Source organism: Oncorhynchus tshawytscha, linkage group LG03 (genome assembly GCF_018296145.1).
Source record: "Oncorhynchus tshawytscha isolate Ot180627B linkage group LG03, Otsh_v2.0, whole genome shotgun sequence".
Classification (NCBI taxonomy): domain Eukaryota; kingdom Metazoa; phylum Chordata; class Actinopteri; order Salmoniformes; family Salmonidae; genus Oncorhynchus; species Oncorhynchus tshawytscha.
The window spans coordinates 933,940-948,804 of NC_056431.1; the positions used below are offsets into that span (position 1 = coordinate 933,940).

Consider the following 14,865-nt stretch of genomic DNA (forward strand, 5'->3'; position numbering starts at 1 on the left):
CCTTGAGGGTAAACATGGCAGTAATCCTCTATAAAACCAGGGCTTAGCTCTTAGCTGTGTGGGCCTGTTTTGGGCCTGCTGCATTTGCCAGCACTACACAGTCTAAAATCAAACCATGGCTTTCAACTTAGATTCCTTCAGTCTCTATCACACGTACTCCATACGTCATTCATTAAATGACGTCATCCAACAGGCCTAAACCACAGGTGTCAAACTCATTCTATGGTGGGCCGAGTGTCTGTGGGTTTTAAGTCCTCCCTTGTACTTGATTAATCAATGAAGGTCAGTGATTAGTTAGAAGCTCCCCTTACCTGGTTGTCTACTCTAGGTCTTAATTGGACACAAATTGAAATTCAATAACAAGAACCAGCAGACACTGGGCTCTCCATGGAGTGAGATGGACACCTCAGCTAAATATAGGCTACAGACTCAGATTGATATTTTCATCTTTATTCCCTAAATTGAACCAGGTCTGGCTGAGAGGGTGCACTGATACAAATATCCTGCAATGATGCCGCAGTTGTCCTCCAGATACTTATCTGGCTTTAGAACACATTAAAACCCTTTCTCACGGTGCCGTGACACTGCATATTACTCTCTCCGTTACTCATTGACAGGACATCATGATAGCTATACAGTTATGCACCAGAGAGCTACTCTCTTCTATACTGTGTACATACAAACACGCACACACACGTAAATGCACCAGCAGTCGCTCCCTTATTACATCACAGTGTGTGTAGAGTGTGTGTGTAACATGCAGCGGTTATCTCTGTGTGTGTTCTTCTGTCACTCTCCAGCCTGCAGCTGCTATATCTCCATACAGAGGAGGATAGAGAGACGGGGAGAAGAGAAACCCTTGGAAACCGCTTTTGATTAAATAGCGCCTAAATCTTAGCAAGACTTCCATTGTCAGATAAAGCATTGATTGAAAAAGACAGAATGCTGCTGTTTGATTCGATTGAGAGAGCAAGGGAGATGGACAGATAAGGAGAGAAAGAGAGCGATAGAGAGAGATAAGATGGGGTGGGTTGGTATTGATGCTGACAGACCAGTCTTTTTGAAAAGTAGAGCACATTGAGGAGTTGGAAGAAGATAGTGGTTTCCATTTCCTTCATGTTGGTCTTGTGTAACATGGCCTCTTAGTCCCCACACTGTGGTTTGGGCTGATACTCCGTGGCATGGGTCAGGTGTCACTGCAGTTCTCACTGGAATCAGATCATTAGCACTTAGGTTTAGGATTTAGTTTAGTTTGGAATCACATGAAATTGACTCATGATCCGACAGCATGGCTGACGTTCTTAGTCCACTGAAGGTTGAAAAGCGACTCAAATCCCTTCTTTTTGTGTACAATCGCAAACGGCAGTGGGTGTGTGTGTGCGTGTGTGTGTCAAGTGCTCTGTTCTCACCTGACCTCTGTGTTCTGCTTATGAAGCAAACGTGATTTGATGAGGAGGGGAAACAGAGGGAAGCAGTGACAGCCACAGCAGACCTTCTCTATCCCAGACACAAAGACCCAGGCTACCTCTGCCTCTGTCTGCCTCCACCCAGTGATGCTTATCTCCCCTGCCCTCTCTCAACACACACGCACACACACTAAAAATACACACCTCAGCTTGGAAACAACCCACACACACACATACACACATCCAGTCTAATATGAACTTTCTCACAATTGTGGTCAGAAAGCTAGACTCCCACCTTCCTCCACTATAATTTGTGACTGTCTTTTACTCACCAAGGTGTGTGTGTATAAATATATGTGTGTGTGTGTGTGTGTCTGCGTGTCTGCGTGTCTGCGTGTGCCTGAGAGAGAGTTCAAACTCCATCTACACTCTGCTTGTGTCAGCTCCTACTCTCCCAACTGTCTCTTTCTCAAGGCTCTTCCACACCAATTCATTTCATACAACAATTTCATACAACAGACACACCTGTGCGCAGAGGCCCAGCATCATCCTGGCATAGATTCAGTTCTCCTCTGTTGTGTCAAAGAGACATAGACTCAGTCCTCTGTTGTGTCAGAGAGACATAGACTCAGTCTTCTGTTGTGTCAGAGAGACATAGACTCAGTCCTCTGTTGTGTCAGAGAGACATAGACTCAGTCCTCTGTTGTGTCAGAGAGACATAGACTCAGTCCTCTGTTGTGTCAGAGAGACATAGACTCAGTCCTCCTCTGTTATTTTTACTTGAAATGTAACCTTTATTTAACTAGGCAAGTCAGTTAAGAACAAATTATTATTTACAATGGCGGCCTACACCGGCCAAGACCGGACGACGCTGGGCCAATTGTGCTCCGCCCTATGGAACTCCCAATCACGGCCGGTTGTGATACAGCCTGGAATCGAACCAGGGTGTCTGTAGTGACGCCTCAAGCACTGAGATGCAGTGCCTTAGACGGCTGCGCCTATCGGGAGCCCTATTGTTATTGCCAGAGAAACATAGACTCAGTCCTCCTCTGTCAGAGAGACTGAAATGAGCCCAGTTGGGATGATGAGGGACATGGGGCTGAAGCTACAGTAGAGCATTAAACAAAGATGTGAGAGAGGAAGTGTGTCTTGTGTTCAAGCAGAATTTAACTTGTCTTTTCTTTACTACAGGAGACACTGTGTCCAAGAAGACTCATTTGAGTAAGTGTTTGTGTTTGTGTGTGTGTTTGGTTATGTGTCAATATGCCTGTCTGTTCATGCCCATGTGTTATGTGTGTGCTAGATATATGAGCATGCAGTGTGGTTATGCCAGGATCGCTATTATTTGCACACGTTTGCACCTGTGCTGAAAACACACACACACACACACACACACACACACACACACACACACACACACACACACACACACACACACACACACACACACACACACACACACACACACACACACACAGGTTTCTCTGTGGTGCCAACATCAACATTATAGGTCTGTTATGCACCTGTGGTACTTTGTGTAGACAGTATTCTCCTGTTTGCTGGATTTAGGTTTGGAGATAAACTCTATATTGGTATTCTGGCATCTGGATGCAGATGGTATCAGATAGCATCTCCTTCACATGTGGTGGTGTTTCTGGGCTGTTTCGGCTCCTGACTACAACACACCTGTTAGTTTTGAGTGTAGGGAGAACATTGAAAAATGTCTGGTTGGTTTTCATGATACTAGTTTTCACTTTGAATAATAATCAGACCGATGATGGGATGTGTATCATCAGAAAGCTCTCTCTTTATTGGCTGTTTCAGATGTCAGTCCATACTCAATTGACTAGTTAGGCTGTCACTCTGTGCTGTGGGTACAGTCCTATCCTCTAGACATGTTAGAGATGTACAGTATATGTCCTTTCATGCCAATAAAACTTTTTTGTGTTTCAATGTATATTTGAGGGAGATAGACTGGTGGGTACAGAGAGTGGTTAAGACTTTGAGGGTGACTAGGTGAGGCGGTTACGCACAACAAAGAATGGGAAAAAAGTACCGTATGAAAAGAGAGAGAGCGAAAGGGGAAAGGCCCTCTGTCTTTCACAAGCACTGTGTGACTGACAGAGCGCTTGAGCAGTGACTAGCGGAGACTCTGAGGCCTAACCATGCTGTAGGCGCACTAAGATAGTCACTCGGCAAGAGAAAGGACAGACAGAGAGAGAAGAGAGGAGAGAGAGAGAGAGATCAAGACAGTGACAGTGACAATTTGACAGTGATTGTGAATTGAGGGTGACAACAAGAAAGAGAGAGAGAAATAGAGTTTGTGAAAGTGGGACAAGAAGACTGAGAAGTGGAGTGAAGATGATGCGAGGTAGGAGTGATGGCCTTGATTTAATGTGTGTTACTCGGTACAGTACCATTTCTCTGTGTGTGTGTGTGAGAGAGAGTGTATACTGTACTGTAGCCTACATTTGAAGTATGTTTGTTTGGCTTTTTTTCGTCCCCCATTCTCCTTCCGTATTCCTCCAACTCTTCAAGTACGGCAACAGCAATGTATCCGCTCACAGTCATATTCATTTCTAAACTCAAAACATGATCATGTAAATAGATTTTCCAGAATGACTATAGTGCACTGTGTTTCAGCCTGTTGGCATGTCCAACATCCTCACCAGATCCTGGACCTGTTTCTTTCCAAAACCTCCAACAACTTGACTCTGTAGCTGCTCTTCAAGTTTACATTTGACATTTGAGTCATTTAGCAGACGCTCTTATCCAGAGCCACTTACAGGAGCAATCAGGGTTAAGTGTCTTGCTCAAGGGACAGATTGTTCACCTAGTCGGCTTGGGGATTTGAACAAGTGGTTAAGATCCCAACTCATAACCGCTAGGCTACCTGCCCCCCCAACTCATAACTGCTAGGCTACCTGCCCCCAACTCATAACCGCTAGGCTACCGGCCCCCAACTCATAACCGCTAGGCTACCTTCCCCCAACTCATAACCGCTAGGCTACCTGCCCCCCAACTCATAATCGCTAGGCTACCTGCCCCCAACTCATAACCGCTAGGCTACCTTCCCCCAACTCATAACCGCTAGGCTACCTGCCCCCAACTCATAACCGCTAGGCTACCTGCCCCCCAACTCACTCATAACCGCTAGGCTACCTGCCCCCCAACTCATAACCGCTAGGCTACCTACCCCCAACTCATAACCGCTAGGCTACCGGCCCCCAACTCATAACCGCTAGGCTACCTTCCCCCAACTCATAACCGCTAGGCTACCTGCCCCCAACTCATAACCGCTAGGCTAGCTGCCCCCAACTCATAACCGCTAGGCTTGCTGCCCCCAACTCATAACCGCTAGGCTACCTGCCCCCAACTCATAACCGCTAGGCTACCTGCCCCCCAACTCATAACCGCTAGGCTACCTGCCCCCCAACTCATAACCGCTAGGCTACCTGCCCCCAACTCATAACCGCTAGGCTACCTGCCCCCAACTCATAACCGCTAGGCTAGCTGCCCCCCCAAGTGTCTGCTTATTTTTGTTCTAGTTCTTCTAGAAGCATAATGGAGTCCGAATAGAACTGTTTCGTCTGATTCTACAGGGCTGTAGAAGTGATATAATGTAACCATTTACTTTGATAATAATGTATATATTTCAAAACATCTTGCACAGCATTATCACTTATTGTAAAAATACACAAGTGATGTAGTTATACAATGTCAAGGTGGAAGTTGGGCCTAATCAGTCTTCAAAATAGTTGGTCGTTTTTGTCTAAATATGTAAATGGTTAACTATGACTACTTGTTTAGGTTGTTTTGAAACCAAATGAGGGATCTTTGAAGCGTCTAATTGGTTAGTAAGTCGGCACGAGGACATTTATGTGTAATTACTGTGGTCATGGATACTGTCCTGATATGACTAAGTATTTTACCTGCTTATGTTTCAAAGACTTAAATTACAGCAACACATTTCCATGTTCTCTCACTACCACTCACACAGTCTGTGATGTGACACACGAGAACTACCACTCACACAGTCTGTGATGTGACACACGAGAACTACCACTCACACAGTCTGTGATGTGACACATGAGAACTACCACTCACACAGTCTGTGATGTGACACATGAGAACTACCACTCACACAGTCTGTGATGTGACACACGAGAACTACCACTCACACAGTCTGGGATGTGACACACGAGAACTACCACTCACACAGTCTGTAATGTGACACAAGAGAACTACCACTCACACAGTCTGGGATGTGACACATGAGAACTACCACTCACACAGTCTGTAATATGACACAAGAGAACTACCACTCACACAGTCTGTGATGTGACACACGAGAACTACCACTCACACAGTCTGTAATGTGACACACGAGAACTACCACTCACAGTCTGTAATGTGACACATGAGAACTACCACTCACACAGTCTGTAATGTGACACATGAGAACTACCACTCACACAGTCTGTGATGTAACACACGAGAACTACCACTCACAGTCTGTAATGTGACACACGAGAACTACCACTCACAGTCTGTGATGTAACACACGAGAACTACCACTCACACAGTCTGTAATGTGACACAAGAGAACTACCACTCACACAGTCTGTGATGTGACACAAGAGAACTACCACACACACAGTCTGTAATGTGACACATGAGAACTACCACTCACACAGTCTGTGATGTAACACACGAGAACTACCACTCACAGTCTGTAATGTGACACACGAGAACTACCACTCACAGTCTGTGATGTAACACACGAGAACTACCACTCACAGTCTGTGATGTAACACACGAGAACTACCACTCACACAGTGTGTGATGTAACACACGAGAACTACCACACACACAGTCTGTAATGTGACACATGAGAACTACCACTCACACAGTCTGTAATGTGACACACGAGAACTACCACTCACACAGTCTGTGATGTGACACATGAGAACTACCACTCACACAGTCTGTAATGTGACACACGAGAACTACCACTCACACAGTCTGTGATGTGACACATGAGAACTACCACTCACACAGTCTGTGATGTAACACACGAGAACTACCACACACACAGTCTGTAATGTGACACAAGAGAACTACCACACACACAGTCTGTAATGTGACACATGAGAACTACCACACACACAGTCTGTAATGTGACACACGAGAACTACCACTCACACAGTCTGTGATGTGACACATGAGAACTACCACTCACACAGTCTGTGATGTAACACACGAGAACTACCACACACACAGTCTGTAATGTGACACATGAGAACTACCACTCACACAGTCTGTGATGTAACACACGAGAACTACCACTCACAGTCTGTGATGTGACACATGAGAACTACCACTCACACAGTCTGTGATGTAACACACGAGAACTACCACTCACAGTCTGTAATGTGACACATGAGAACTACCACTCACACAGTCTGTGATGTGACACATGAGAACTACCACTCACACAGTCTGTGATGTAACACACGAGAACTACCACACACACAGTCTGTAATGTGACACATGAGAACTACCACTCACACAGTCTGTGATGTAACACACGAGAACTACCACTCACAGTCTGTAATGTGACACACGAGAACTACCACTCACAGTCTGTGATGTAACACACGAGAACTACCACACACACAGTCTGTAATGTGACACATGAGAACTACCACTCACACAGTCTGTGATGTAACACACGAGAACTACCACTCACAGTCTGTAATGTGACACACGAGAACTACCACTCACACAGTCTGTAATGTGACACAAGAGAACTACCACACACACAGTCTGTAATGTGACACATGAGAACTACCACTCACAGTCTGTGATGTGACACACGAGAACTACCACTCACAGTCTGTGATGTAACACACGAGAACTACCACTCACACAGTCTGTGATGTGACACACGAGAACTACCACTCACAGTCTGTGATGTAACACACGAGAACTACCACTCACACAGTCTGTGATGTGACACACGAGAACTACCACTCACAGTCTGTGATGTGACACACGAGAACTACCACTCACACAGTCTGTGATGTGACACACGAGAACTACCACTCACAGTCTGTGATGTGACACACGAGAACTACCACTCACACAGTCTGTGATGTGACACACGAGAACTACCACTCACAGTCTGTGATGTGACACACGAGAACTACCACTCACAGTCTGTAATGTGACACAAGAGAACTACCACTCACACAGTCTGTGATGTGACACAAGAGAACTACCACTCACAGTCTGTGATGTGACACACGAGAACTACCACTCACAGTCTGTAATGTGACACAAGAGAACTACCACTCACACAGTCTGTGATGTGACACAAGAGAACTACCACACACACAGTCTGTAATGTGACACAAGATAACTACCACTCACACAGTCTGTGATGTGACACAAGAGAACTACCACACACACAGTCTGTAATGTGACACAAGATAACTACCACTCACACAGTCTGTGATGTGACACACGAGAACTACCACTCACAGTCTGTGATGTGACACACGAGAACTACCACTCACACAGTCTGTAATGTGACACAAGAGAACTACCACTCACACAGTCTGTGATGTGACACAAGAGAACTACCACACACACAGTCTGTAATGTGACACAAGAGAACTACCACTCACACAGTCTGTGATGTGACACAAGAGAGAGGAACAGGGACTGTGTAGGCAGACGGGGAGAGAGGGATAGTGAGTTTGGCATGAGACCGTACTGTGTTGTGAGATGGTCCTCTTAGAGCATCCTCTGTACCAGTTTCTATTTACGCATCGATATGGCGCTATAGGGACTGTGTAGGCACTCAGTCCTCCTCTGTTATTTTTACTTGAAATGTAACCTTTATTTAACTAGGCAAGTCAGTTAAGAACAAATTATTATTTACAATGGCGGCCTACACCGGCCAAGACCGGACGACGCTGGGCCTATGGAACTCCCAATCACGGCCGGTTGTGATACAGCCTGGAATCGAACCAGGGTGTCTGTAGTGACGCCTCAAGCACTGAGATGCAGTGCCTTAGACGGCTGCGCCTATCGGGAGCCCTATTGTTATTGTCAGAGAAACATAGACTCAGTCCTCCTCTGTCAGAGAGACTGAAATGAGCCCAGTTGGGATGATGAGGGACATGGGGCTGAAGCTACAGTAGAGCATTAAACAAAGATGTGAGAGAGGAAGTGTGTCTTGTGTTCAAGCAGAATTTAACTTGTCTTTTCTTTACTACAGGAGACACTGTGTCCAAGAAGACTCATTTGAGTAAGTGTTTGTGTGTGTGTTTGGTTATGTGTCAATATGCCTGTCTGTTCATGTCCATGTGTTATGTGTGTGCTAGATATATGAGCATGCAGTGTGGTTATGCCAGGATCGCTAGTATTTGCACACGTTAGCACCTGTGCTGAAACACACACACACACACACACACCGTAGCACAGCTGCCCCTCTGTGGTTGGCGCCATAGTGTGTGTGTGTGTGGTAGTGTGATATACACTGAGTGTACAAACCCTTATGTTACTTGTCAAATCCACTTCTATCAGTGTAGATTGATGGGAGGAAGGATTTTTAAGCCCTGAGACATGGATTGTGTGTGTGCCATTCAGAGGGCGAATGGGCAAGTTAAAATATTGAATTGCCTTTGAACGGAGTATGGTAATAGGTGCCTGGTGCACCGGTTTGTGTCAAGAACTGCATCACAGCTGGGTTTTTCACACTCATCAGTTTCCCGTGTGTATCAAGAATGGACCACCACCCGAAGGACATCCAGACAACTTGGCACAACTGTGGGAAGCATTGGAGTCAATATGGGCCAGCATCCCTGTGGAATGCATTCGACACCTTGTAGAGTCCATGCCCCGGCGAATTGAGGCTGTTCTGAGGGCAAAGGGGGTGCAACTCAATATGAGGAAGATGTTCTGAATGTTTGTACACTCAGTATATATCTCCTGTGTGTTTGTCACTGAATATAACATACTGCAGATGTCATTTCTAATATTACACACACTGGGTTCCAATTTTAATGTCAAAGAAGGAGAGGCTTCACCTTTGCTCCAAAACCCTGTTAGAATAATTAACACAACTGTAGACTGTTTTACAATGATGACATTACTTAAATACAACAGTGAACATTTCTGCATTTCGAATCTTTCATTTTTCTCTGAGAGTGGCCCACCACCATAGCCATATAGGCTTGGTTCAGGCGGCGTTCTCCATTCACAAACAGAGTCTGCTGATGCTTCTGGGGAATTCCTGTTCAGATTGATGTTCTCTTACTTCAAAAGACTTTCCTTGCGCTTTTGGGCGCACAGACAGCTGCACACACATACACACTTCCAAAGCACCTCACTTTACTTCAAAGAGTTGATATCAAAATCTGAAGTAACACATTCACCCCCAAACATGACAAATGAAAGAGAGCAGTCACACAGTCACACGGTCACACACCCATCAACATTACTTGGTTTACCTCACAACTCATTATTGTTCCCCTTGGACTCAGTCTGGGGTTCAAAACAGCCTTTCTAAAATGCTTATGTTGAAATATGTAAGCTGCCTTTGTTATTGATTGTGAAGATTTCAGTTATTTTACTTACTAGACAGCATGGTATTACTAAGAAATGACACTTTCCAAAATAACTATTCAGATGCTCCACTCAAAAAAATTCAGTGTGATGGTTATCATTTAATTTAAGATATAGTCTTCAAGCTTGTCATGTAGAGAATTCTCATGCCAATACTGTAAAAAAACATTGTTATTTATCTAGGATTATCTTGCATAAAAATGTTGTTTTACACTATCTCTCAAAGCGCTTTCAATTGTATACCTTCCACATCCACTTTCAATATAGCACCCATCTGGGTGATGCACAACTTCCATTTTGAGGCATACTGTCCCCCCATCAGCTATCACCGCTCAATAACCTACCAATATCAAATACCTTGCATTAAATGGGTCTCAAACAGCACAAGAAACCTTGAAAAATACATGAAATTAAAAGTGTCTTCAATTCCAGAGATTCCTTTACTAATGAAGTTATATTAGTATTATAAATATGTTATAGCACAATGTTTCCTTTACTAATGAAGTTATATTAGTATTATAAATATGTTATAGCACAATGTTTTAATTGTAAAGCATTAAGACCTTTAGGTGAAAGTCTGATGGATACGTATTTGACATTTACAGTATATATATTTCTTAGTCTCAGATGTTGACTTTAAAGTATTTTCATTCTAATTATGATATTTGCTTCTATATTTTGTAATATTTCATATTAAGGTTTGTCAAATGTGGCATTGATTCATTAATAGCAAATTGTTCAATATCTACCAAGAAGTAAGTAACGTTAAGGATCAATAATCACTCAAAATATATTTACATTTATAGCTATTTTATTCTTTGATCATATTCCCTTTGTAACATTTTATAGCCAAATTTGTCCAAATACTGCTTGTCAAAAAATAAGAAATCTATTCATATTTATATGAATAAAAATCAGATCAAGTAATCGTTATCTAGACCAACATTTTTTGACAGAAAAACCTGATGCAACATGAGTTATTTTTGGTTGAAACATGTCAGTGTGCCATCGATTAGATTTTAGATTTTATTTCAAAGTATTCACACAATGTTCCAATGTTATCTCAAGTAAATCTCTTACTCTCTAAGGATAACCGTATGCCCCGTGTTCTCTTTGTCATGCATCTGTATGTTGGCGGGTGTAATTTAGCTGGGTGTTTCCGGTGGAGGAAAGTTGAGGTTTTTCGTCCGTTTACAGAGCAAAATGCAGAACGCTGACAGGGGACTTTATACAAAGACAATGGAAAGGTGCTGAATGGCACTCGCTGCTCAGAGATATTCAACCCCTTGTGAAGGCCAATGGACATTTTATATAAAAGGCCCTTTTTTGTTAGGCTGCATAGCCTCTGATAGTGGCTTTCTACTGCCCTTCTGTATTAGCTCAATGAACGTAGTCGTGGAAACCATCACAACCTCACTGTATTTGATTTGACTCTCTTTATGTATAATACAGGGCCTTCAGAAAGTATTCACATCACATGTTGTTGTGTTACAGCCTAAATTCAAAATGGATTCAAGTAAGATGTTTTGTCACTGTCCTACATACAATACCCAATAAAGTCAAAGTGTAATTGTGTTTTTTGACATTTTTACAAATTAATTAAAATGAAAATCTGAAGTGTCTTAAGTCAAGTATACAACCCATTTGTTATGGCAAGCCTAAATAAGTTCATGAGTAAAGATTTGCTTAACAAGTCATATAATAAGTTGCATGGACTCACTCTGTGTACAATAATAGTGTTTAACATGTTTTTTGAATGACTACCTCATCTCTGTACCCCACACATATAATTATCTGTAAGGTCCCTCAGCCGAGCAGTGAATTTCAAATACAGATTCCACCACAAAGACCAGGAAGGTTTTCCAAGTATTGACTCATGGGTGTGAATACTTACAGTTGAAGTCGGAAGTTTACATACACTTAGGTTGCAGTCATTAAAACTAGTTTTTCAACCGCTCCACAAATTTCTTGTTAACAAACTATAGTTTTGGCAAGTCCGTGAGGACATCTACTTTGTGCATGACACAAGTAATTTTTCCAATAATTGTTTACAGACAGATTATTTAACTTATAATTCACTGTATCATAATTCCAGTTGGTCAGAAGTTTACATACACTAAATTGACTGTGCCTTTAAACAGCTTGGAAAATTCCAGAAAATGATATCATGGCTTTAGAAGCTTCTGATTGGCTAATTGACATAATTTGAGTCAATTGGAGGTGTACCTGTGGATGTGTTTCAAGGCCTACCTTCAAACTCAGTGCCTCTCTTGACATCATGGGAAAATCCAAAGAAATCAGCCAAGACCTCAGAAAATTATTGTAGACCTCCACAAGTCTGGTTTATCCTTGGGAGCAATTTACAAATGCCTGAAGGTACCACGTTCATCTGTACAAACAATAGTACGCAAGTATAAACACCATGGGACCACGCAGCCGTCATGCCGCTCAGGAAGGAGACGTGTTCTGTCTCCTAGAGATTAACGAACTTTGGTGCAAAAATTGCAAATCAATCCCAGAATTGATTTGCACTTGTGATGATGCTGAAGGAATCAGGTACAAAAGTATCTATATCCACAGTAAAAACGAGTCCTATATCGACATAACCTGAAAGGCCGCTCAGCAAGGAAGAAGCCACTGCTGCAAAACTGCCATAAAAAAGCCAGACGATAGTTTACAACTGCACATGGGGACAAAGATGGTACTTTTTGGAGGAATGACCTCTGGTCTGATGAAACAAAAATAGATCTGTTTGGCTATAATGACCATCATTATGTTTGGAGGAAAAAGGGGGAGGCTTGCAAGCCGAAAAACACCATCCCAACCGTGAAGCACGTGGGTGGCAGCCTCATGTTGTGGGGGTGCTTTGCTGCAGGAGGTACTGGTGCACTTCACAAAATATATGGCATCATGAGCAAGGGAAATGATGTGGATATATTGAAGCAACATCTCAAGACATCAGTCAGGAAGTTAAAGCTTGGTCACAAGTGGGTCTTCCAAATGGACAATGACCCCAAGCATACTTCCAAAGTTGTGGCAAAATGGCTTAAGGACAACAAAGTCAAGGTATTGGAGTGGCCATCACAAAGCCCTGACTTCAATCCTATAGAACATTTGTGGGCAGAACTGAAAAAGTGTGTGCGAGCAAGGAGGCCTACAAACCTGACTCAGTTACACCAGCTCTGTCAGGAGGAATGGGCCAGAATTCACCCAACTTATTGTGGGAAGCTTGTGGAAGACTACATGAAACGTTTGACCCAAGTTAAGCAACTTAAAGGCAATGCTACCAAATACTAATTGAGTGTATGTAAACTTCTGACCCACAGGGAATGTGATGAAAGAAATAGAAGCTGAAAGAAATAATTCTCTACTATTATTCTGATATTTCACATTCTTAAATAAAGTCGTGATCCTAACTGACCTAAGACAGGGAATTTTTACTAGGATTAAATGTCATGAAGTTTGAAAAACTGAGTTTAAATGTATTTGGCTAAGGTGTATGTAAACTTCTGACTTCAACTGTATGTAAATGAGATATTTCTCTATTGCATTTCCCTCAAAATGGCAAGAATCTCTGAAAACATATTTACATGTTGTCAACATGGGGTATTGTGTGTCGATGTGTGAAAATAAATTATATTTAATCCATTTTGAATTTAGGTTGTAACACAACCAAATGTGGAATAAGTCAAGGGTTATGAATGAACCTTTATTTAACGAGGCAAGTCGGTTAAGAACAAATTCTTATTTACAATGATGGCCTACCAAACGACAAAAGGCCTCCTACGGGGACGGGGGCTGGGATTGAAAATAATAAATAAATCAAATATAAATATAGGACAAAACACACGTCACGACAAGAGAGACAACACAACACTACATGAAGAGAGACCCAAATCAAATCAAATCAAATGTTATTTGTCACATACACATGGTTAGCAGATGTTAATGCGAGTGTAGCGAAATGCTTGTGCTTCTAATTCCGACAGTGCAGTAATAACCAACAAGTAATCTAACTAACAATTCCAAAACTACTGTCTTATACACAGTGTAAGGGGATAAAGAATATGTACATAAGGATATATGAATGAGTGATGGTACAGAGCAGCATAGGCAAGATACAGTAGATGGTATCGAGTACAGTATATACATATGAGATGAGTATGTAAACAAAGTGGCATAGTTAAAGTGGCTAGTGATACATGTATTACATAAGGATGCAGTCGATGATATAGAGTACAGTATATACGTATGCATATGAGATGAATAATGTAGGGTAAGTAACATTATATTAGGTAGCATTGTTTAAAGTGGCTAGTGATATATTTACATCATTTCCCATTATTAAAGTGGCTGGAGTTGAGTCAGTGTCAGTGTCAGTGTGTTGGCAGCAGCCACTCAATGTTAGTGGTGGCTGTTTAACAGTCTGATGGCCTTGAGATAGAAGCTGTTTTTCAGTCTCTCGGTCCCAGCTTTGATGCACCTGTACTGACCTCGCCTTCTGGATGATAGCGGGGTGAACAGGCAGTGGCTCGGGTGGTTGATGTCCTTGATGATCTTTATGGCCTTCCTGTAACATCGGGTGGTGTAGGTGTCCTGGAGGGCAGGTAGTTTGCCCCGGTGATGCATTGTGCAGACCTCACTACCCTCTGGAGAGCCTTACGGTTGAGGGCGGAGCAGTTGCCGTACCAGGCGGTGATACAGCCCGCCAGGATGCTCTCGATTGTGCATCTGTAGAAGTTTGTGAGTGCTTTTGGTGACAAGCCGAATTTCTTCAGCCTCCTGAGGTTGAAGAGGCGCTGCTGCGCCTTCTTCACGATGC

The 14,865-nt window shown here is 42.9% G+C and overlaps 1 protein-coding gene across 2 annotated transcripts in view; it reads left to right on the forward strand.

Annotated features, from left to right (window-relative positions):
- LOC112235376 (nuclear receptor ROR-gamma) overlaps window positions 1-14,865 on the forward strand; it is a 31,705-nt gene that overhangs the window by 1,872 nt on the left and 14,968 nt on the right. Inside the window, exons 2-3 of one of the 2 annotated variants that reach the window (XM_042307034.1) lie at window positions 2,598-2,627; window positions 8,695-8,724. In XM_042307034.1, the coding sequence (XP_042162968.1) occupies window positions 2,598-2,627; window positions 8,695-8,724 (60 nt within the window). Of the gene's footprint in view, window positions 1-2,597; window positions 2,628-3,538; window positions 3,778-8,694; window positions 8,725-14,865 lie in introns of those variants that run through there. The other variant, XM_042307037.1, reaches the window with a different exon arrangement.